General features: G+C 41.8%; 2 protein-coding genes across 7 annotated transcripts; one reads left to right on the forward strand and one right to left on the reverse strand.

The window, feature by feature from the left end:
• Positions 1–22: 22 nt before the first annotated feature.
• On the forward strand, positions 23–12,947 carry ADPRM (ADP-ribose/CDP-alcohol diphosphatase, manganese dependent). The gene is made up of 4 exons (XM_027974878.2): positions 23–80; positions 2,076–2,693; positions 3,546–3,662; positions 6,703–12,947. The coding sequence occupies exons 2-4, from the start codon at positions 2,093–2,095 to the stop codon at positions 6,996–6,998; spliced, it is 1,014 nt and encodes a 337-aa protein (XP_027830679.1). The 5' UTR covers positions 23–80; positions 2,076–2,092; the 3' UTR covers positions 6,999–12,947.
• On the reverse strand, positions 8,829–25,196 carry TMEM220 (transmembrane protein 220). 6 transcript variants are annotated; one of them, XM_042255668.1, is made up of 7 exons: positions 25,017–25,196; positions 24,294–24,411; positions 20,970–21,049; positions 20,081–20,141; positions 17,892–18,015; positions 16,420–16,479; positions 8,829–10,048 (listed from the first exon to the last, which is right to left on the reverse strand). In XM_042255668.1, exons 3-7 carry the CDS (start codon positions 21,027–21,029, stop codon positions 9,913–9,915), a joined length of 441 nt encoding a protein of 146 aa, XP_042111602.1. In that variant the 5' UTR covers positions 21,030–21,049; positions 24,294–24,411; positions 25,017–25,196; the 3' UTR covers positions 8,829–9,912. The 6 variants fall into 6 exon arrangements, with proteins under 6 accessions (XP_042111602.1, XP_060251422.1, XP_027830680.1 ...); XM_060395439.1 differs by lacking the exon at positions 25,017–25,196 and adding an exon at positions 24,682–24,919 and having other exon boundaries at positions 24,294–24,323; XM_027974879.2 differs by lacking the exon at positions 20,970–21,049 and having other exon boundaries at positions 24,294–24,323.
• Between the last annotated feature and the right edge of the window lie 11 nt (positions 25,197–25,207).

Here is a 25,207-nt window from a genome sequence, read left to right on the forward strand (position 1 = left end):
CGCTCTTTCCGCTGCGCTCGATGGTGACGCGGTAGCCCATCCGGTAGCCAGGGAGCATTTCGCCGAGGAGCTGGCGCGCGGTAGGTGGTTCCTCGCGGCCGGAGGCGGGGCGGACCGGGCTGGGCGGGGGTTTCGCGGGCCGGTCCGACCAGGTAGACGGCCGGGCTCGCGGGATGGGGCAGGTGCCGGAGGAGGGGGCAGCCTCCGGGGCTGGGCTCCGCGGCGGGTCCTGGGCCGAGAGGCCTGAGTACAGCTCAGGGACCCCAGGCTTCGGCGCCCGCAGCAGCTGCTCCTCCCCCGGCGCCCCCAGCCTTGGAAAAGAGAAAACGGCGCCGGGAGACGGGCGGGACCGGGCAGCCCCCGTCCCCACCCTGTCGGGCGCCCTCGGCCAACCCAGCCAGGAGGCCGGTCGTTGACCGCTTTGCACCCATTGCACTTGAAATACTGCTTGACTTTAAAAAGAAAAAAAAAATGATTAGGATGTTTGAGTAGTGCAGGGTGACAAGGACTAGTCAAGTATGACCGAACTCCCTGGAACTTATATTCCCAAGTTATAAGGAACCGAACTACAAATAACGGCACTGTACGGAGTAGTGTTTGTTCTGTGTTATATCCCAGCCCTGGACTTGGTCCCCCTGGGCTCTGTGATTGATGCAAGCCTACGTTTATTTAAGCCCACTACTAATGAGGGGTGTCTTCTTTGGTAGCTCAGACGGTAAAGAATCTGCCAGCTATGCAGGAGACTGGGGTTGGATCCCTGTGTTGGGAAGATCCCCTGGACATCTCCAGTACTCTTGCCTGGAGAATCCCATGGACAGAGGAGCCTGGTGGGCTACAGTCCATGGGGTCACAGTCAGATATGACTGAGCGACTGACACTAATGAGGGGGAGAGCACTCACAGGTTTATTTTTCATTCCTTGCGAAAATTTAACTCGCGTTCATTCTGTCTTGCCTTTGCTTCAACATCTGCTGTCTTAATCTTACCCTTCTCCATCTCTGAGGCGGATTTGCAAAATATAGGGGAAAAAACCCAGGAGAAATCAGCCTTCTAACTTCCTTAACTTTGGATCCCACTCCTGCGGGGGATTTTCTTTCCCCCAAGGTTTCTACTGAGCAGAAGCATCTGGCGATGGTGACCCTTGGACATGATCTTGTCTATGAACTGGCATCTTTAGCTAGTGTGCACCTATGCTCGCTAACCAGGAAGTTGGTGGTCTGCTATTACCCATGTTTCTTGATTCCTGAATTATGCTGGAATTCTCTAGAATATATGCTGGAAGTAAATATTTACTTAGCACATCAAATCGTTTTTAATTGAACAAATTTTTCTGTCTTGAACTTGCCTGTGGTTAAGGTCTGACCCCCTCCATGTCTCTGTTTTTGTCAAATTGACAAAAAGACACAAAAGTTCCTTGCTTATTCAGGCAGTGAGCATATAAAAGGTTGTTTACCTCTTTGCTCAGTTGTAGGTTAACTGATCAGACAGCCGTCATATACATTAAAATTGAATTCAATGTTTTTTCAGCTGGTCTGTTAACTCTTATTTGCCAGAATGATTCTTCTAATAGCTTGTTCCTGTGTTTGTTTACTAAAGTATTTTTATACAACTTCTTCCTATTAAATTTACAATGTTAAATAGTAAGTTCTAAAACAATTCCTGACTGAAAGTAGGTGTCCTGAGCTTTTGATAGAATATTTGGTGTCTGTGGAAGAAGGGCATGTGTGTGTGTTTAAAATTAGTGTATATTTATTAAAAATTACAAATTATACCAGACTTGAATTTGACTTCACAGGAACTAGAATGCCTGTTCATTAATATGTTAATACCCTTTTGTTAATTGCTGTTCTTCTGCAGAATAGAGGTTATCTATTTTACAGGTGAGGAAGCAGAAGCATTTTGAGGATTTGATAATTTGGACTTAAACAAACAGACTTTAAAGCCCATGCACTTTTTTCAATCTAGCTACCTAGTGGATTGACCATTAAGTTTAATATTCATCTTACCATTTTCTTCAGTCCAGTAGGAAATTAAGACATTTATAACATAGTTACCTTTTTCATCTTCTTTATTTAGAAAGCTATTTGGAGGTTATGGATTATAAGCCCGAACCTGAACCCCTCAGTGAGAGCTCAAAACGTCTCTTCTCCTTTGGAGTGATAGCAGATATTCAATATGCTGATTTGGAAGATGGCTATAATTTCCAGGGAAACAGACGGAGGTACTACAGACACAGTCTTCTTCACTTACAGGGTGCTATCGAACACTGGAATCAAGAAAGCAGCCCTCCCCGTTGTGTGCTTCAGCTTGGAGACATCATCGATGGATACAATGCTCAGTACAAAGCATCAGAAAGGTCACTGGAGCGCGTCATGAACACATTCCAAATGCTGAAAGTCCCTGTTCATCACACGTGGGGAAACCACGAATTCTATAATTTCAGCAGAGACTATTTAACAAACTCCAAACTTAACACAAAGTTCCTGGAAGACCAGATTGCCCACCATCCTGAGACTGTGCCCTCGGAGGATTATTACGCGTATCATTTTGTACCGTTCCCTAAATTCCGCTTCATTTTACTCGATGCTTATGACATGAGTGTCTTGGGCGTGGATCAATCTTCTCCAAAATACCAGCAGTGTCTGAAGATACTGAGGGAGCACAACCCAAATACGGAACTGAATAGTCCTCAAGGTGAATTATTCCTTTGAGCTGAGAATCTTATACATTGTCTTTAAATTCTTCAGCTACCTTTTATTCAGCAGGAAGATGGACGATTAAGGTAAAAGTATACTGTCCTGTTGTTCAGGGTCAGGATTTCTCATTCACCTCGAGGCACATGGAGTGGTGGCAGTTGGTTCAAGATTCATTTATGTAGCAGATGTCTGAGGGCCTAATATTCTGGCCAGGCGCTTTCACTAGGGCACCGATTCAGAGCTATAGGCAGTATTGACAGCACCACTTTTTTGTGGACAGAGTGGAGGAAGCAAGAGAAGAAGGTGTGCAGGACAGATGATAGATGAAAGAGAAGTGATAAACGCCACTGAGAAAATATAGTGTAATATTGCAGGAAAGGATAGAGGTACCATTGTAGTTAGTTGGCCAGAAGTAGCTTCTCTAAGGAGAAAAGCATTTCAGCTGAAACCTGAGTGAGAAGGAGTCATCATCCTTTGGAAAAGTGGGTGGAGCACAGCGTTCAAGACAAACACAGAGATGCAAAGCAGAGTGAGACCTTGTTAGTGAAGAATGTGCAAGGGTCTGGGGGTGCAAGTGACTTTATAGTGACTCGGTGGACATGAAAACAGTCTGTTTTGTATTCTGTGTAACGGGGAGCAAGGGAAGTAAGCAGAGGAGTATTGAGATCAGGAGTAAGACACAGCGTGATTTACGTTGCTCTAAATTCTTTTAGTTCCCTATTTTAAGTCAACTACTGCCGAGTATTCCTGGAGAAAAAAGCACGAGTCTCCCCCATGGTAGCTAAGTTTGGATGCCCAAGTGAGAGAAGTGTTGACATTTGACGGGTGTAAATGACTGGATTTGTTTCAGGACTTCATGAGCCCCAGTTTGTCCAGTTTAATGGTGGATTTAGCCAAGAACAGCTGAACTGGCTGAACGAAGTTCTTACATTCTCGGACAGAAACCAAGAGAAGGTGGTGATTGTGAGTAAGTATTTAAATGATTCCGTTACTCTAGCATTTTAGAGAATGGGTTTAGTTAAAGCATAGTAACAGTATTTAATATCGAGATGTCTCTTTTTTATAAAATAAAAGCTAAGTTTAAAACTCTTCGTTGAGAAACAATCAATATAAAATTAATGTTTAAGAATTGTAAAATAAAAAGGAGAAAAACATATATTAGAGATTGTGATTTGGCCTTTTAGGTTTCAAAGTAGAATTTCCCCAAATAGGATCAATTTGTGTACCAGTGTGTGTAAGTGAAAAACTCCAGTCAGGCCCCGGCCCACATCTCAGCCTCAGGAGTTCTACTGGTGGGTGCAGTGGCCTCTGCTGCCCACTGGAAGCAAAGCTGGAGTCCCAGGAGGTCAGTGTGAGAGGACCGTCTGGGAGGACTGTAAATCCTCCATGTGGTTGCAGGGAAATAAGTGTGTGGTTTTCACTTAGAGTCATTTTTCACGGCATACTGCCATCAGAGATCATAGGAACCTGGAGGTGCTTAAAGTACACTCAGATGTCGATGTTTGTGGGTGCTTACTCACACACACACATGAACTGCATGTGGGTTGTGGTATGTCTGGTGTACGTGGTGTGGGGGGTAAGGTTAGTTCTCCTGTCTAAAATTGATGTGGCATGAAGATTGGACTAGGGCACGGGGATGACATGCCTTTCTGGCTCTTGTTCCTGTGATCCATGTGACTCTGGACAAATGCTCAGTGTATACACTGCAGTTTTCTTACATTGTATCAAATGAAATTATGAACATGAAGTCCTTTTGAAAGTGACAAGCTTTTCAGATAGTCCGTAATATAAAATTATATCCAAGGAATTCCCTGGTGGTTCAATGGTTAGAACTTAGCGCTTTTCACTACTCAGGCCTGGGTTCTGTGACCCCTAGTTGGGGAACTAAAATCCTGCACGCCGCGTGGGGCAGCCAAAAAATAAATTACATTTCTGTAAATCAGTTTTTATTTCTCTGTCTTTCACTGATGTGATAAGATGGTGCACGAGATGGTGTTTTATTCTTAAATTTTATTCAGAATAAAGTTTTTCTAGAATATCAAATGTCATTAAGGCTTGGAAAATTAAATAAAATTAAATAAGGTGCCCTCAGGGGTGATAGCTCTGGTGTGACACTGTTTGGCTCTGTGATAAGTGGTCTCCAGAACAGGATACTTCTTGTCTCTGCTTCTTGGTTTTTACTGCCAAAATGTACCTGTTAATTTTACCCGTACTGAATGTACAAAACGTACCTGTACTGAATACTCTGATGTCTTTGAACACAGAGATTGAACCGCGTAGCTCACGGCGTGCAGCTCCTGAGACGAGCCCCCTTTGTCATCTCTCCCTCTGTATTCCCGTTTCTCTGCGCTTCTCTCAGCGCACCTGTCTGCATTAGCTTCTGATAGGTTTCTTCCATTTTGCTCTCAGCTCAGAGGCCAGGTAAACAAACCTGTAACAACTGAGTGCCTTGGGTTTTCTTTAGCAAAGTTTAAAATGGCTGATAGACATTTTATTTTGTTTCTTCACTTTGATTTTGGCTACTCAGTGGTATTTGGCCTACTCGGGTTTTGGCCATTCAGCTGGAAGGATGGCATTGCTATTAGCTGAGATACAGCACCACGGCAGTAGGAGGGGTTTCGGGTGAAGAATTCAGGAGTCCAGGTTTGAAGATATGTTTCAAGCGTCAGATGCCTCTTAGACATCCGGAGAGAGAGTGAGTGAGCATTGTGGACATACTTATCAGAAACTTGGAATCGAAGTTTGGGCTGGCTATCTAAATGTGGAAGTTGAAAGAATAGACCTGATGTTTAAAATCATAAATTTTAAAAAAATAAATAAATAAAATCATAAATTACTAAGAGGTCACTATGCTGTTAGGGGTAGATAGTGTAGTGTATCCCGAGGACCAAGCATTCGGGCAGCCCGGATAGGACCCAGAGAAGTGAGAATGCAGTAGAGGAGGGCGAGTGTCAGAAGCGGAGAAGAGAAGGGGCATGGCGGTGTTCTGGAGCCAAGTATTTCAAGAAGAAGGGAACAACTGGCTGTGTGAGACACCACTGGGACTTGATAGATGTGTCCAGCATAACACTGGGTCTAGAAAGTCACATGGCCTCCTTGGGCTCTCAGCCCTCACCACAGCTTGGAGAGTGGTGGTGGTGATGGGATGTGTGTGTGTCTGTGTATGTCTGTGTGCTAAGCCTCTGTTACCGCCTCCCTTTTTAAAAAAAAAAACAAACAACTAACACTTTTTAAGCAGAATAAAAATATTCAGAATAAAAATAAATGGTAACAGAAAAAAGGAAAGTGATTTACTGGGAAGAAGTAAAGACCAGTGAGCTATAGCGCCCATACTTGGGCATGAAACCGCACCTGCCATGTGACGGGGCCTCACATGTGTCTTGGCATCAGGAATCTGAAGTTCTGCCTCTGTCTCCTGGGGAAGCTAGCGTGACTCTTCTCTGCTCTAACTTAGTTTTCTCGTGTACAATGGCTGTGACCATCTTGACCTCCTGGAAGTGTTTAAAGTGGCACAAGTCAGTTCTTTATAAAACATCGAGTATTTATACAAATGACATATAATCCATGGGCGCCTCCCTAGACTGTTCTGTTACTTATGAGTAGCTCGTTCTTCGTGTGTAACACTCGTATACACGTAGGAAAGTTGGCAAGGCTGGATTCCAGCATGGCATCTGCCTGACCGGTGGCTGCCTTTGCTGACCGCCCTGCCCAGGTCGCCCTCCATCTCCCCTGGTGTTCGTGCATCTTGAGACCCTGAGGCCGTAGATCTCGGATTTCTGCGTGTACAGCGGCTGTTCTCCCCTTGGGTGTGAACCGTCTCCCCCTTCTCTAAGCTCCAGAGATGTGGCTGTAGAGTGTCTAGTTTTTTGCATACGTTGATTCCCTCTGTTCTCACTCCAGGATGAGTAGCAGTACACGTTTTCTTTTTCCTGAGCACTCGTTGCTAGCCTGTTTTCTGTGAAAGAAGTATTTCTTGATTGGTTCATAACTCTTCTTCTCTTGAACAGGCCATCTTCCGATTTACCCTGAAGCCTCTGACACTGTGTGCCTGGCCTGGAATTACAGAGACGCCCTGGCGGTCATTTGGTCTCACAAGTGTGTGGTGTGCTTCTTCGCCGGCCACACTCACGATGGCGGCTACTCTGAGGACCCTTACGGTGTGCACCATGTCAACATAGAAGGGGTTATCGAAACAGCTCCAGACAGCCAGGCCTTTGGCACCGTTCACGTCTATCCTGACAAAATGATGTTGGAAGGGAGGGGCAGAGTTCCAGACAGAATTATGAATTACAGGAAGGAATAAGCCTTCCTTCCATTTTTTGTCTGATTTTATTTGTTTACTTTTATAGAAAGAGACTGACTTGGCTTTGTGGTTTTGTTTGCCCCCCATTACCCAAGCCTCAGTCTCGTTATTTAGGATTCTATTTGCATAACAGATAGCCATAAATGGCTTCAGTGTGTGTTAGCTCATAAGATACTCTGAAGTGTTATTTTTGGGTAATATATCCCATGGTGAAAATTGGAAAGAAGATGAATGAAAGTAGCGTGAGTAAACCAGGGAGGAGACTGAGGTGGGAAGGTGGATATAATCCTCAAAACAGACACTATTTAGCCTTACCTGAGATGTTTTTTACTTTTTACAAGGAGAATGTATTCATTCACTGTTAGTCATGTAACTTAAAATTCACAATAAAAAAGTGAAATAAGCCCAGGTAAACTTTTTCCGTTTACCCAGCTGTGTGAATTAGCTGTGGACACTTTTTGCTTATAGTACCCATCGTATTTGTACTTTTATGGGTTTATGCTCCTATTTTGTAAGCCAGAAAGATCACCAGTTGCCTCACAGGTGAACAGATGGCTCCTCCGTTCACACGGGTAGATGTGTGGTCTCCTTGCACACCTCCTGTGGCTTCAGCCAAAGCAGGACTGAGCGCCTGTGCGACTGTGCCTGCCATCCTGCCTGTCTGGGCCCCCAGCCGGTGCTGTGTGAGACTGCAGTGGGTAAATGAATTTACCCCTGACTCCCTTCATAGACAAGTGGGGCGTGTTTAAGTGAGTTGTCATATATTCTGAGGCTTATTTGCAAAAACATTTACTCAGTGGCAAATGAGGACTGTCCAAGTGTAGAGAAAGTTTGATTCAGGGCCTAAAGAAGGGGACGGCAAAAGCCAGTGCTAGTCAGTGTTGTGTGCCTGCTGAGTACCAAGGCACTGTGGAGTACAGCATATGCGTTTCCACTGGCTGCTGTGGCAAACTTCCCCAGACTCGGTGGCATAAACTGTGTGTGTGTGCTCTGACAGTTCCAGAGGTCATAAGTGTGAGAACATCTTCACTGGGCTGAGAGCACCATGTTGTCAGGGCCAGGACTCTGGGGGAGACTGCTTCCTGGCCAGTTCTGGTCTCCAGAGCTGCGTGGCTCGCTGTCCATGGCTCACGGCCCCACCCTCTGCCCCAGCCTCGCGGCTTCTCCAGGCTCTTGCTGCTCTATTGCCACGTGCCTTTCTCCTCTTCTGTCTGTGGGGTCAGGTCTCCCCTTGCCTCCCTCTTAGAACAGTGAGGGCATTGAGGGCTCACCCAGATGATCCCCATCTCAAGATCCTTAATCACATCTGGGAAGTACATACTGTGATGTAACATTCATAAGAATTTGGATCCAGTTATGTTTGAAGCCCTCTATTCACTTTATATACTTGGCTATAATGTGCTTTCTGCACAGTGTCAAGCATTGCTTGGAGGCTGGGTAGGTCCTTATGGAATTTGAAAATGAGTCTGTTTCTTCATTTCTTGACTAATAGTTATATATACAAAAACCATAAATATGCACCATAAATGTACACTAGAACACTGAAATACTTTATATAAAGAGACAAACTACCAGACTCTTTTCACTCTCCTGACATATAGTGGGTGCTAATACTTTTTGAGCCAAATATTTCCTAAATCTCAGGAAACTGTCTTGACTACAGAGTTTGATGCCTGCGTATCATCAAACTGCAGAATTTGATGCCATCAACTAAGAGTTGCATCCAGGTGCTTTAAAACAGCACTGGCCAACAGAAACAACATGTGAGCCACCTTGGTAATTTGAAATATTTTAGCAATCACATTTTTAAAAGTACACAGAAACATAAAATTAATTTTCATAATACTGTTTATTCCAATATATCTAATGTTATTTCAACATGTAATCAATATAAAAATATTTTACATTCTTTTTATACTAAGTTTAAAATGTCATGTGTTTTATGCTTATAATCCATCCATTTGGATAATAACTTTTCATTGGAAACTTGGTCTGTATTTAGGTACAAAATTTACAGTTGAAGAAGTGGATTCACATATTTCAGTTGTTCCAAACAAGCTTAAACCAAGTGTTCCAAATACATGTATCAGTTTCGTCATAATTGATGTTTGTAAATTAAAACTTCAGTTTATTTCAGGTGCTCAATACAGCATGTGGCTTGTGGTTGCCAGATGGTGCAACTCTGAAATGATCTCTCCAGAGCTACTTTTGACATTCGTTAAGGATATGTGTATAGATTTTGGTCTTACTTTTTCAATCATATGGTAATTAATATTCCCTATCTGCTTCTTTTTGGTCCCAAATTCCTTTAACTAACTTTCCTTTCTTTCCAAGACATAGGTGTTCACTTTGTTCACCCGAAGTCCTCATTTAATTCATGGTACCCGTCCAGTCTAATGATGTTAGTTCAAGGGCATAGCCCTCTCCTAAACTCCTGTCTATCATCCAAACCCTGCTTTCCTCTGTTACCCTGTGCAGAGGACTTTATGTTTGGAATGCTCTTATATTATCTACTCTAATCTTCACAGTTATATAAATAAGTATGTGGGCTGGTATTTATAGATAAAGAATTATCCAAGAGAGAATTTCAATTATCTTTGGAATTCTTTAATTCCAAAGAATTAAAGTAGATTTATATATTTGTCCAAGTTACATGGATAGTGATGAAGCAGAGTTGGAATTCCTCTTTCTTAACTTTCCTACTACACTATGATAAAACAGAACGTCAGACCCTTCTCTTACTAGTCCCATCCAGTCCTGTGTTGTAGGCAGGCATACAAAGTTCTTAGGATTAAAAAAAAAAAAATTCATCTCTAGTAGTAACTCAACTGATATAAATTCCTAGGAAGTCAGCTTGTTACAACCATGTTTATACAAAATCAAGAACTCTCATTTTAGGAACAGGATTCTTCATTTAAATCACCGTCTTGCAATGAGCTGGCCAGGAAGAGCGCATCTCCTTGTTTATATATATGTAGACCCAGGAGATAAACGGGAGAAGAGCGACCGTGGTAGCAATGGCCAGCTGAATTCTTCCACCACCTGGAGCCCTACGGACACACAAAAATGATTAGAAACAAAAACCCAATGAAAATTACGATTTGGTTTGGTAACAAATATGAAGACTGAATTTAATACAACATCACTGCATTTTTGTACAGTCTTTTTTTTAAATTCTTACTTGTAGTTCTTTATATGTTTGTACTACACATCCTTGGGTTTTTTTTTAATATGTATTCTACATAGCTTTTCCCGCTCACTCAATAATGTGTTGTGAGGAACTGAGATCATTGATTAAGCAATGTTAAAATGGATCCTTACCTAATGATTTTAGTGTCCTGTTGAGGAAAACTTTTTCTCAAGGTTTTGAAGATACTAAATTATCTTTTCTAAAAGTTCCATCGTTTTGATTTTTACATTAGATCTGTAATCTACCTAGAATAGATTTTTATGAAAGTTGTAGGGGTTGTTTCTCCTTTTTCCATATTGATATTCAATTGATCCATCACTATTGAAAAGATTACCCCAGAGTGCTACCATTGTCCTAAGTCAACGGTCTATATGTACATGGAACTGTTTCTAGACTCTCTTTTTCATTCATTTATCCTTGTGCCAGTATGGGTTTATCGTATACTGCCAAAGAATCATTTAGGTGTTCTTTAATATTGAGATCTTTCATTTCTCCCATAATGTTTTATAGTTTTTATAGTTTTGCTTGTAGGAATTTCGCATATCTCTGCTTATTTTGGAGAAGGCAATGGCACCCCACTCCAGTACTCTTGCCTGGAAAATCCCATGGATGGAGCAGCCTGGAAGGCTGCAGTCCATGGGGTTGCTGAGGGTCGGACATGACTGAGTGACTTCACTTTGACTTTTCACTTTCATGCACTGGAGAAGGAAATGGCAACCCACTCCAGTGTTCTTGCCTGGAGAATCCCAGGGATGGGGGAGCCTGGTGGGCTGCCGTCTGTGGAGTCACACAGAGTCAGACATGACTGAAGCGACTTAGCAGCAGCAGCAGCTGCTGTATTTAGTCCTGGGGTGTTGATATTTTGATATTATAAATGGTAACTTTTTATCATTTTGTTATTGCTGATTAAAAATAAGATTTTAGTAAATAGTGTCTAGCAATCATGCCAAACTCACCTATTTGAAGAACTTTTTAGATTTTTAAAAAAATTTCCTACATATGCAATTAATGTCATCTGTGAATAAGGAAAATTTAATTTTTCCCTTCCAATCCTTGGGCCTTTTCTTTCTTTTCCTTGCCTTATTGTACTGGCAAGGACAAGAGCTAGAACAATAGTTAGAAGTGGCAGCAGTGGCAGGGAGCTCAGTGCTAAATAATCTGCCTGCAATGCAGGAGACACGAGTTTGATCCCTGGGTCCAGAAGATCCCCTGGAGAAGGAAACGGCAACCCACTCCAATATTCTTGCCTGGGAAGTTCCATGGACAGAGGAGCCTGGCAGACTACAGTCCGTGGGTTCACAAAGTGCCAGACACGACTTAGTGACTAAACAACAACCCTTTGTCAGGGTAAGTCTGTTTTCTATGAGTTTTTATTATAAGTGGTTAGTGGATTTTATCAAATGTTCTTTTTGTATAGATATATTTTTCTTTCTATTAATCTGGTGAAAAACATTGGTTGGTTTTCAAATGTTAAACTAACTGTATTCCTAGAAAAAAACCAACTTAGTGGTTGGGTCATGAATTGCAGGACTTGATTTGCTAATTTGTTTAGGGTTTTTCCGTCTGTGGTCGTGAATGAGATCACTGTATAATTTCTTTTTTTCTTTCCTTTTTTTGGGTGGTAGGAGTAACATTCTTGTCAAGTTTTGGTATCCAGATTATTCTGCCCTCAACAAATAAACTGGAAAATATTCCTTCTTTTTTCTCTGTTCTCTGAAAGAAGTTTGTTGAAGGTTGGCATTATTTCTTCTTTAAATATTAGGTAGAATTCTGCAATTATGCCATTTAGAGTTTTCTTTTAGGAAAAGTTACCTACTCAATTTCTTTAACAGTTATGAGACCATTCTGAGTATTTCTTGCTTTGTCAGTTCTGACAAATTGTATTTTTCAGTGAATTTATGCATTTCATCTACATTTTCATATTTATTGGGAAAAAGTTGTTAATAATCTCCTCTTATGATTTTTGCAATGTCTGTTGCATGGGTAATAACTTTCTTTTTCATTCCTGATTATTGATGTTTTGTGCCTTCTTTTCCTTGCTGTAACTATTTTTACCTTTTTAGTCTTGCCAGGGTTTATCAATATTATTAATCATTTCAGAGAATGAAACGTTGATTTTTTTTTATTTCATTGGTTTCTGCTCTTGTGTTTATTTTCTCATTATTTCTTTGGGCTTATTTTACTGTTATTTTCCTTAATTCTTTAACTGGAGAATCCTTAACTTCTTGGAAGCTTAGCTCATTGATTTTTCAGCCTTTTTTTTTTTTCTAATACAGCTATTTAAGGCTATAAATGATAAATTACCCCATAAGCATGCTTTTTAGCCACCATCCCACAAATTTTAATATGTAGTGTTCTCTTTATCATTTAGTTGAAAATATTTTCTAATTTTCATTGTGATTTCTTCCAGATGTTCTTTGGAAGTATATTTCCTGATTTCCAAACATACAGTGGTTATGTAATTATTATTTTTGTTAATGATTTCTAGCTTAACTGCACTGTGGTCAGAGAACATGCTCCATGTTACAGTTCTTTGAAATCTGTTGGGACTTATTTCATGCTCAACATGAAGTCTTTTTGTAAATGTTCAATGTTTACTTGAAAAGAATGTGAATTCTGCCCTTCCTGGTGCTAGTATGCTATCCATGTCCATTAGGTCAGTTTTTTTATTGTGTAGCTAGTCTTCTATATCTTTCTTGATTTTTTAAATCTTGTTCTGTTAGTAACTGAAAAAAGTGTATTAAAGTCTCCAAAAATGATTGTTAATTTTTCAGTTTTTCTTTTTTGGCTTGTCAGTACTTATTTTATCTATTTTGAGGCTATGTTAATTATATATGCCTTTTATTAATAAGTGGTGTTGAGATCACCAGAGAGCCAAAGGGGAAGAAGATAATATTGCATCCATTCTTTTTGCCATTATACTAGGATAAATTCTAAACAGGTCAAAGACTTTAATGTAGAAATGAAACCATACATGTATTAGGAGAAAACTTAGGTAAGTTACTTAAAACCTGAGAGGACGGAAAGTTCTCCTACCTGTGACTCCAGATCCAGAAGCAGTAAGGGAATGGATTGATCAATTTGGATACATTAAAGTATTTTTTCGTGGCAAAGCATACTTTGCATGAGTAGAGTAAAAGGACAATAAAGGCAAAAAAGAATGTTCATCTTATATCACAGAGGGTTAATAGCCCTAAAGAGCTTCTAAAAGTAGAGAAGACCAACTGCGTTAGAAACTGGTTAAACCTGCATCTCTCAGAGATGAACTAACATGTATAGAAAAAGAACTGCAAATGGCTCTTAATCATACAAAAATATGCTCAAGTTTACTCCTGATAAGAGAAATGCAGGTGAAAGCTACTACATGTTTCTCAACTATCCAATTAGTAAGACTTCAGAAATTTGACGATACATTCTGTTGGTACCGTTTTTAATATCAAATGATTGGATACAGTCTGAACAGTAGAGGGCTGGATGCATATACTGTGGACATACCAACATAAGGAAAGTCTTCATATACCACAGAATGATCCCCAGGATGTGGTAAGGGTAAAATGAAGAATTCAGTTGTGTATAATGTGCTTCCACTTTATCTAAGACAAGCAGGAGCACCAGTGAATGCATGTATTTTCTCCATTAAGAAAGCACGGAAGGATAAACCACAAAGTAGAAAAAAGTTTTACCTATAGAGAAAAGAGGGGTGTTAGGTTTGGGGGATAGAGAAGTTAGAGCCCTTTGAATGTCCTCTGTTTTGTAGATCTATGTGTAGAACCATATAGATATTTTATGTAATTATAAAACAATATATCTTAAATAAAGTATCCCTAGAAATGTAAAGCAAAATGAAATAAACTATGTATTCACTTGGTGAGATTAGCATATAGAGTAACTATTCCATGTAATTTGAATGCACATCCCTTAAAGAGATATTCCCTAACAACAACAACACAAAGTACCTATTTTCCATAATCATATTGTTATTCTGAGATTGTGTTTGTATTGTCGGATAAGTCAGATGAGTTATGTTGAGGTATCTATGTAAATATGTATATACATATAGATACTTTATATATATTTTATATGCTCATGCATATGTGTGCATACATTTATGACACAATACACGTGTGTGTATACACACACATACATATGTACATATATGTGAATTTCCTAGTTCTAACCACTAAAAAGAATGAACTCAACCCAGTAGCAGTGAGCACCATTTATACCCAGAATGTGACCTCTAAATACTGTTAGCTACCAAAAGTAATGAAGGCTTTTGGAGGAAATGGTTGATTCCAGGTCTGTGGCATAAAATGTACACCTTAGCGTGGAACATTTTGTCATACCAGAAAGCAAGGAAGCAATCAAAATTTACTAAGACCAAAAAAACTAAAAGTTTACTAGGATCACGTTAAACAGAATTCTGGAGCCAATGTAAATAAGTGCCACTGATCAGAGATGGAACAGTTGAAGCAACTGCTGTGGACTGAAAAAACATCAAGTATGTTGACATCTATGACTTTATAATGGTACTGTTAAATAAACAAAACTCACTGGTCACTTTTGGAAGATGCCCAGGCAAGAAAAACTCATTATTCTGAAAAACGGGAAATTAAAGAATCAACTCCTTTTCCTCTTACGATTTGTATCTGAGTAGTCAAAGAATTGATAAGTAGAAGTTTTAGAAGTTTTCCAGGAAAAGAAATGATACAATTAGAGTATCAGCATTCTGCAACTCAAATTAGTGGATTTAGGCAGTGGTCACCAAGATTTTATACTAACGTTACAGAGAAACTTCTAGGTGTGATGTACATTTTGATGGAAGTACATACCACCACCCATGAAGTGGTCTTGCTTGGTGGTGGTGATGGTGGTGGTGATGATGATAAGAGAAGGCAACAACAATGACCAGCCTGTGTCTACGCCTGTGATCTTACCACCAGTTTATAGGAAATATGGAGCACAGAGGAACAAGCATTTGTCATACAGTTGTGGAAATGTAAACATTGGCTGGACAACTCAAGACTGAATAATTACTGTTTTATTTTTGTGTGTGTGATGGTGGTAAGAGTGGTTATTTTTTAAGTGCTTACCTTTTAGAGATACATACTGAAACACATAAAACATAAAACAATATGCTGTCTGAGATTTATTTCAAAATAATCAGGATAGTGATAGATGATACAAGACTGGATATATAATAAATGTTGAAAATGGGTGATGAGTACATCTGATTCATTATATTAGTCTCTCTGCTTTTGAATATGTTTGGATATTTCAAAATAAAAAAAGAAAAATTTTTTCATTACCAAAAAAAGTCCTCTACTCTAATGCTGATTTTAAAGTCTACTTTTAAAAATTGAAATGTCTATACAGGCTTTCATTTGGTTGTTGTTTGTATAATGTGATTTTTCCACCTTTTGAGTTTCAATCTCTCTGATTCTGTGTACTTAAGAGTTCTCTTCTGTCAGCAGTGTTTGGTTCGGTTTTTAATCTTTTTATCCATTTTGAAATGTTTGAATCTTTATTGGACTGTTTACATTTAATGTAATTTCTCATATATTTTAATGTAATTCTCTATCTTAACATCTGCTTCCTATTTCCCCACCTGTTCTGTGTCTTTCTCTCCTCCTTTCCTGCCCTCTGTACTCCTTTTCTCTTAGTGGTTTCCTCTTATTTTTCTAAGATTCTTAAAATATTATCTTTTTAAATTATTTTTCTAATAATCTAAGGTTTTCTGTTAGATTATTACCACATGAATCCTTAACTTATCAGAGTCTGATATAAGTTAGTACTTTACCCTTCCCAGATAATTCAAGGACCCCAGACTGCTTTAGCTCCATTTTTTTTCCCCTTCCAACTTACATGCTCAGTTGTCATGTATTTTTATTTTTCTATTACTGTTGTACAAAGTTAATATGCACTTATATATACCTCCAGTTTTATATTTTATTTGCTACTCACTTTTCCTCTATCTCCGAGCTTCTTTTTGAGATCACTTTCTCCCTGAGGGACACCCTCTCAGACAGGCAGCTCCCTGAGATGACACAGAAAACTGTGTATTGTCATATTCACAAAAGTATGAGTGATCGTGAAACACAGCCAACTACTCTTAGCTTCCCCTACAGAAAGGGAAGATGTCTCTCAAAAGATTCCTGTTTACATTTGTGTCAACATTCTCATTCACCTACTTGAGCACATCTGATTTTAACTGATGGGTCGAAAACTTACTTTGAAGAGCTGTGGCACAGGCCCAGCCATGCTGTGATGATCACGAGACCAAACAGCTCCCTAAAAAATAGCAGAGATTTCATTTTTTCTGAAGAGGCTGTGAGATGCATATCATTCCATTTTCTCCCTGACACTTGATTCTGCTGATTGTCTGATGACTTGCTCCAAGATACAGAGCATCTACAGTGACACTTGATTCTGCTGATTGTCTGATGACTTGCTCCAAGATACAAGCATCTACAAAATACTTTCAAGTCTGGCCATGACTCATAAATTACTTTTGTCAGACCCTTTAAAGCCCTATATGAAAATAAATTTCATCTTATGAGGCAGATGTGAACATCATGATTGTTTCCCAATTTATAGATGAATAGAGAAACCACCGAAACAAAACCACAGATAAATCACTTACTTCATGGGGAAGAATACTACAGTCAAGATGATAATCCCAGATTTGATCAGGCACTCTCTTCATATTGTTTTAGAGGGGTCAGTGTTAGGCAGGTTGAGCTCAAATCAGTAATTCAAGTACACATTGTAGGGGATCAGGTCATGTCTTAGAGGAGAGGAGTGATTTGTCGAGTGAGTCAGTCTAATGATTTGGGGGTGGGTATATGCTTCTAGAAATATTTGTTAAAAGGTCGTATCTTCTACACAGAGTAGAAGATAATCGTATTTGGCCAAGCACCACTTGGAAACCCCTCTTTGATTTCACTGAATCTTGTGGGCTTCAAGTAGGTGGAGGTTGATTCAAACCATCTGGTCTGCATTCCCATCCCCAACCTGATCTAGTTTCCAAAGATTAGGGCCTATAACAGCAGCACAAAACCAGTGGGACTTAATCTACAGGACTCTCAATCTTGGTGTTGGCAGATGTTAGCAGTGGGACAGAAAGGAAAGGAAAGGCCTCTTTGTGAGGCCAGGGAGTCAAGGGTAGGGGGAAGCAGAGGAAAAGGTGATAAAAGCCGGTGGCGGGGGCGGGGAGGGGTGGGAAGCAGTGGGAGAGGTGATAAAACAAGAGCCAGTGATGGTGACCGGTGCAGAGGACAGGAGACGTACAAGGGCAAGGTTGGCAGAGGTCCCCCTGAGGCGGCCAATCACACTTGTAAGTAAAGAGTTTGTCTTGCACCAGGACTGAACCCGGATGCTGACGGAGTTTTCACCTCATTAGACTGGACTGAACATCACTCTATGGCATCACTGCTCATCACAAGGGGGGCCAAGGTCCAAGTGCCTGATGGTAATATAAGGTGATGTGTAGCAACGATCACAGAGTGTGGTAGGCAGTGCTGGGTTTAAATCCTGGCTCCAGCTCCATCACTGCCTCAGTGTCTTTAGCTTGTAAAGGAGATATCTTCCCTGCCCCTCGAGGTACTGGGGGAGTTAGATCACCAAGATAAGGTGTTGTGAAGACACAGATTTCTCAGTTCTTCCCCACCCACTCTGAACAGTGAAAACCACCACTCACTCACCTGCCTTCCTCCTCATGCAAGAGGTTCTGTTTCTTATGAAGCAAGAGGTTGTATGCCAAGCTGATAGCCCACAGGACACAAAGGCATATGTGTGTTGCAGACACACTCTTCCAAATAAAGTTACCTAAAAACAGATATCCTGGTGCTGTCAATCATGGAACCACGCCCCAGAGAAACAAGCTTTCTTTGTATTGGCTTTTCATCTGCCTTCAGGGAAAGCATACAGAAAAGGTTGGGGGTTTTTTCTGTTGATTTGTCCTTAAAAGGTTAAAACAAGTGAAAACGATATTTATAAACTTAAGTGGACATGTATTATTTTGGTTGTCTCCCATTCGGACGCTGACGACCCGTCTTTTCTCTGGGGAACCACCCTTCCCACATGCTCCCACACATGTCCCGGTGTCCCAGACGACTGGACACTAACAAGGTCAATGTATTCCATCCCTTTGGTGACAGTGATTTGTCTCAGGATGAACAGATAACCAATCAGGAGCACCAGCTCCATCCTGAGCTTTTGCGATCAGGGAAGTGGATTCTAGATTCTGTTGGACCTAGCACGGTGAAGCTGTGACCTTTGAGCGGCAGGGCCACCACGTGGAGCCCAGGGCTCAAGTGCAGCTGATGTGCAACTAAGACTGCAGAGAAGTTTAAGTTCTGAGCCACCACCGGCGCCTGAAGCCAGCACCGCTCCAGTCTTTTCAGTAAAGGACCCCAGTACATCTTGCTTCAGCTTATAGGCCGTTTGAGTTGAGTATTTTTTCCTTGCTTGGAACTAATGGATACACCTTAAAGATGTAAACAGAGTCCTACGGGCCTGTACAAGGAGCCTGTACATCTGGGCGACGGAGTTTCCCCACCCGGGCGGGAATCATTCGTCTTTATTCTAAGGCCCTGAGAAATTTCCAGCCCCACTAGCAGAAGCTGATTTAAAGAAAGTGAAGAATAACCTGCAGGACTGATATTCCCCACTAATAAGAAAATGTTAGTAAACAGTGTGAAAAAATTTTTTTTCTGCTATAAGATACTTTTATAGAATAAAACTGTCCAACTTAGGTTTAATGAATTTTTAGGGCCATAAAAGGTGAAGCAGCTATGTTTTGCCCCGGCCTGAGGTTGGTGACCTGTGGCCCATACAAGCCAGCTATTTTAAGTGAATGTTTTGTATGTATTCTCACTTGGGATATATATGTGTAAGGAGTCCAAGCAATAAGTTATGAAACAAATACATGATAAAGCCTCTGTGTTATACAGCCATTCATTGACTTAACAAGTGTTGGGTACATGAGTTAGACATGATCCTGCTTTTAAGGGGCCTACAGTCTAGATAGAGTAAACATATATAAAAGTGTGCAGAAAATTGCTGGAGTTACTGTGATGGATTCCCTGGTAGCTCAGACGGTAAAGAATCTACCTGCAATGCAGAAGACCCAGGTTCAATCCCTGGGTCGGGAAGATCCCCTGGAGAAGGAAATGGCCACCCACTCCAGTATTCTTGCCTAGAAAATACCATAGATGGAGGAGCCTGGCAGGCTACATTCCATGGGGTCACAAAGAGCTGGACACAACTGAGTGACTTCATTTTCACTTTCACTGTGAAGGTACACGGGGAGACTAGAGAGGGCAATAGGTATTAATGAGAAATCCAGAGATTTGCTACAGACATTATAGACAGTTTCTATATAATAGTAGCAATTGAGATACACAGGTATCTGATACATAGCAGTTCACTCATTTTGAATGAATTGAAAATCAGAAAATGATGAACCAGAGTGGTACTGCGAGAACAATTTGTATAGCGTAGATACATAATAGACATTGATCTCCACTGAGTATGGAAACAAAGTTAGCAGTTTGATTTTGCTGATTTTCCATTAGCTTAGTGGCTTAAGAAATAAGCGCAGTGACTGAAGCCCCTCTCTCTCCCGCTACACGGCCTAACTGCTGTTCCACATCAGCATCAGAGATGCTGGGACCAAGTGCATAAAGCCTGTCTTAGTATGGCACGTCCACATCAAGTTTTCCTGAAGATGGAAGGGGATGATCTAGATTGAAATTCGCCTCCTCTTAGGATCAGAAGGAAGAAGAAAGACATGGAGGGCTCCAGTTTTTTACTGGGGGTTGGGCAGACAGACTCTCGTTAAAAGGAAATCTGATGTTCCCTATCACCATTGAGAATTCAAGGTTCAAACCTGTGACAAGAGGGTTAAGTCCAACAAGCAGTGTCAGAGTGGCAGGAATCGTATACACAACCTGTAAGGAGAAAGGAAATTACAGGGGTAAGAAGGATGCCCAATATAGGAGATGTTCCAAGACGTTTAGGGAGTAAAGAAAGACGAACCCAGTGGTGGTCCCATGTGCCATGATTTACCTCCAGCTTTTAGTAACAACCAAGGAAGTGGTAACCTCTGCTTTTACAGCACTTACCGTGTCAGGGTGTCATTTTACCTGCCTTCTTCCTCGACCGTAGGCTCTTCCAGGAAAGACTTATTCATTTTCAAGCTCTAGCAGTGAGCAGAGCTTTGATCTCAAGACACAGTGACCTCCTAATCTCTCCCAAGCAACATCCATGCCTAAATGGCTTTCCTCTACTTTTCAAAAATTGCTCTATGAAAAGTAGGACTTGAGAAGCCATAATTAGCTACGTGGCCCTGCTGGGTCTAGACCCATGTGCCATCCAGCCCCATATTCCATCTCTGCAAGTGAGACCACAGAAAGTTTACTAACCATGTATGGATCACATGTGCCCAATAAGATCAGGTTCTTCATTTCTGAAACTGATAACTTGGTTTGGAGTTGTGAAGACTGGCCCTGAAGAGGCCTCATTCACAGCAAGCAGGCAGATTCTAGAAAAACCTATTGCTTGTGTGTCGTGGGCAGAGGACAAGCAGAGGTGGGAGGTTTATAAGAAGCATGGGGGCCTCCCCAGAAACATAGCTGTGAGTCACATCAATCGTGATGCCTAGTTAGAAACCATTAGTTTATCTGGACATTGTCAGGGCTCAACATTTTAAGTTATTTGCTGTCACTGTGAAAACACCTGTCTTGACCGTGGGGAGAGATGGTATCTGTATTACTAACCATGTTCATCCTTCCCAAAGGGTCCCCAGTGATGACTGGAATATCAGCCGGTACCGACATTTGCAAGGACAGCCATGCTGCTGAGGGTTAGACCAGACATTAGTGCCTATATGAATTATCTGGAGGTCTGATTAAAATGCAGATCTGATTCCAGAGGTCTAGGGTAGGGCCCAAGATTCTGCTTTTCTAATAATTAGCCAGGGGACACTGCTGCTGTTGTTCCAAGGACCACACTTAGAGCAGTAAGGGGTTAGTTAGTTCCCCCAGTAAAAAACTACATGACTTAGCAACTGAGGGAGAGACAGAGACAGACAGGCAGACAGAAATTAAACACATACACATCATTCAATATTTAACTGTGCTCTCCATAAGAAGTGTTTGGCAGAGATTTTTAAATGTGCATTTAAGTATAACAGATATCTGTGATTAAAGGGTCTAAGATCTTCTTATTTCAGTGTATTGTAAACACAGGAACAGGACAAATCTTTAAGTAATAGTTTCCCATGGTAGCTGTGCCATGTTAATCCTTATTTAAATGCTTATCTCTGTTTTGAATGAGATTAAGGATTTTTTTTTTTTAACATGCAGAGAGACTGAAAGTAATTGTTTTTAGCACACAAGTAAAAACAATGCATAGTATAAGCACTCAGTAATGAACTCAGTAGAATCCAAATATAATGGTCTTTTATCTTTTTGTTGGTGGATTTTTTAAACTAAAGGGTATTATAATATTTATTTACTGTATTTAGTTTAATTGAACATATAGCCACTGAGACCCATGACAGTCATTTCTAACAACGCTCCCCCTGTCTCCCTGCCACTATAAAAACTAAAAAAGCCAATTTGTTTTCTTATCCTTTTTAGCAGTGAGGGGCCATCACGTCCCAGCAATGAAATGTACGGAAAAGTCTTCTGGAGGCAAGGCTGATATGCAGAGCCCTTAACACTCAATATTCATGGGTACTGACCAAGCAGGATGGATCCTAGACCATAAGCCTTATTAGTAGTAATATGTACTAACTGGATAGCCGCCTGTCTGGGGAGCTTCTTGGGAAACATTTGCTCCTTGATGAAAGGAAGAAAAAGCACAGGAGGAAAACTGGTTTTGCCTCCTGCCTTGTTTCTTCCTACTTGTGATGCTTTTGTCTAGGGATGAGATGTCTGGAGCTGCAGCAGCCATTTTGTAAACATGAGAGGATATATCACCTACCCATTGAGGATTGGCAGAGAAACAAGAAAGCAAGCCCAGATCCTTGATGACACTTGACCATTAAGCAGCTGCCTCTAGACTTCTTCTCATGAGATGGTCTGTATGTTTATAACCTGATGCTAGTCAGATATTCAGTTATTTGCTCCTGTATGCATCCTGATACAAGTATACTCCATGAACAATTTGTGGTAGGGAACATGGACATCACAGTCAGGTACAGTACAAGCCCCCAGGACCCAGTAACCTAGTATCAGTTCATCTGTGTGTCCATTCTTCACTCTAAGAGTCAGTCTGGGAAGGACTGCCATAGGAAAGTTCTATGCTAGGTTGCCAAGCAAGAGGAGGGAACTGGCCCCTGACCCCTGGGAGATGGCATATACAGAGCCAACTCTAATGCAAAGCAGAATGAGTCAGTGCTACAGTGAAGGTTCAAAGGAAGGATGCTTGGAACTTATGGGAAAGAGGTGGAGAGATTTTGTGGTGAGATGGCATTTGAGATAGACCTGGACACCTGAATAAGAGTCGGACACAGGAATTCTCAGGGCAAGTCCCAGAAGTAATATAGGTGGACAAGGCTTCCAAAACCAAGTTGGGAAGGTAGGTTAGGGCCATACTGTGGAGGGCCAACTGAAACATCTTGGGAAATGACGAAAGTTTCTGAATCAGGAAGCAATATGTGGGAAGAATTATAGGAATGGAAGAGATCAGAGGCAGCTCAAAGAATTAGAAAGGACCCATAAGGGTCCACACGGGAGGTAATGGGGGGTTAAACTGGAGGTGAGTGAGGATGTCTGTGGGGGTCTGGTGTTGATGCTTATATTTCATCATCCAAGCATGATGTAAAGGGTAAAATGTACAGATACTGTACAGATAAGCAATTAGACCTACACTGCTTTTTGGTGGATTGTTCTTCATTTTGTTTTCTGAGGGGATCTCAAAGACAGTGGTAAGAAAACAGAGATATTAGAGATGCCTGAGGTTTTGAGCAAGGATGACTCAGAATGACTCTGCAGATAACGGAAATGGTGAGTCAGGAGGAAGAGTGGGTTTTGGAAGGAAAGATGCTGAAAAGGACCTTGTGCGTATTAGAGGAGCCAGTGTGACGTACTGGTAGACGGATATAGGAGTCTTTTGGAAATTCACCATTAAGCTGGATAGTTGGAACTGCAGGAGAAACAACATTTGGAATTAAGGACATGGACCAGAGTGCTGAGGAAGAGGCAGTTTGATTTGATGCAGGGGCCTGAGAATCTGGACAATAAGAATATAAGAATGTGGTTATATTTATACGTGATATTGTATGTACTGTCATTCCAAGTGCTTTCACTTGTTGCTATTTGTACAAAGTCAACATTATTCCAAAGCTTAAGATCATCTCATCTGTGATATTGTATAGTCTTAGGTGCCTCTATTAAAAGAAACAAAATCCAGATATTTCAGAAAAAGTGTGGAACAAATCCCCCCTCCTCTAAATGGTTTAGTCAGAGCATCAGTTCAGTATATACTGTAGGTTTTAATGGGCTTTAATTACTTTTTGTGAATATAACTCACTGAATTAGCAGAACCACAAACCTTAAGCCTGCCATTTTCTGGTCCAACGTTTGTTGGAGTTTCTGGGTAGAAATTCATGAGGATTGGTTCACATGGCCTTGAGAGGTCTACTCTGTCTTCAGAAAAGTGTTCTCAGTTGGCCTGTTGTATTCAAAGGGAATACAGCTGAAAGGCCCCTGTATCTCTGTAAAATTCTGAATTCTCAATTTGATCCTTCTCCTCCTAATGTTTTCACATTTCCCTGGTGGCTCAGATGGTAAAGAATCTGCCTACAATGCAGGAGACCCAGGTTCGATCCCTGGGTCAGGAAGATCCCCTGGAGAAGGCACTGGCTACCCATTCCAGACTGGCGGCCTACAGTCTATAGGGTGGCAAAGAGTCAGATATGCTTGAGTAACAAACACTTTCACTTTTCCTCCTAATATTTTAGGAAAAGGCGCTTAGTAAGGATTTGATTTCTAAGCTCTTAAGTACAGGAAGCAGGGAGGAAGGCAAACAGCCACACTGCATGCTTCCTGCAGTGCCCTGATTCTTTTAGGTATGGGAGAGCAGTCCATACTCACCACCCACAGCTCTGCATCCGGATCGTTCACCTAGAAGGCCAGAATGGCAGCGTTAGCCCCAGGCTGTCACAGTTCTATTCCAGTATTTGGTCTGGTCTTCATTCATGTCAGCCATTTGCTAAGCCCAACAGGAGGATACAAATAGGAGTAAGACAGACTAGTTGATGGGGTTGTGTGTGTAGGTGTGTAGGGGGTGCTTCTGGCTGTGTGTGTGTAGGGGGTGTTTCTGGCTGACCCCAGCACCTGGTTTGAACACACAGCCACACTTATTTGTAAAGAAGTGCACAGAAGCTCTGCAAAGTGTGGGCCAAGCCCAGAATGGGTGTTTAAACGGCCCTCCAGTCTCAAGAAATGAGGACAGCTATCGCGAGGGGGCCCCAGATCTTACTTGAAAGGATAAGTAGCTGTGAGGGGTTTTGTTCTGCTTGCTCTCCGAGCTGTGCACAGCCTTGCCCCTGGGCTGCCTTTTTATAAAGGTCCCCCGCAAAGTGACACGCGCCAAACCAGCTCCTTCCAGCCAGTGAGCAAACGGGGTCATGTGACCGCATCTGTGTCTCAGCCCAGACTGGGTGGGGGTTCCCCAAGCATCAACCCTAACTCCCGCCCTGCCCATACAGGGCCGGCTTCTGCGACCCCGCTGGTCGGTCGGTCTACACCGCAACCGGCCTGGAGTCCGAGCCCGGGCTCCCCTCCCGCCGCTCCCGCCCGGCCCGGGGCGCTAACCTGCACAAAGGCCGCCAGCGCGAAGAAGGCGCCCATAAGCCAGTTGCAGGCGCGCCACAGGCCCCGCACCCTGCGCCCCGCCGCCGGCGCCATGGTCGGGCGGACGGGCCGGGCCGGGCCGGGCCGGGACAGATCGGTCCGGGCGGAGCGCAGGTCCACCGGGCAGTGCGGTCCACCTCTGGCCCCTCCTC

Source organism: Ovis aries, chromosome 11, assembly GCF_016772045.2.
Source record: "Ovis aries strain OAR_USU_Benz2616 breed Rambouillet chromosome 11, ARS-UI_Ramb_v3.0, whole genome shotgun sequence".
NCBI classification, from domain to species: domain Eukaryota; kingdom Metazoa; phylum Chordata; class Mammalia; order Artiodactyla; family Bovidae; genus Ovis; species Ovis aries.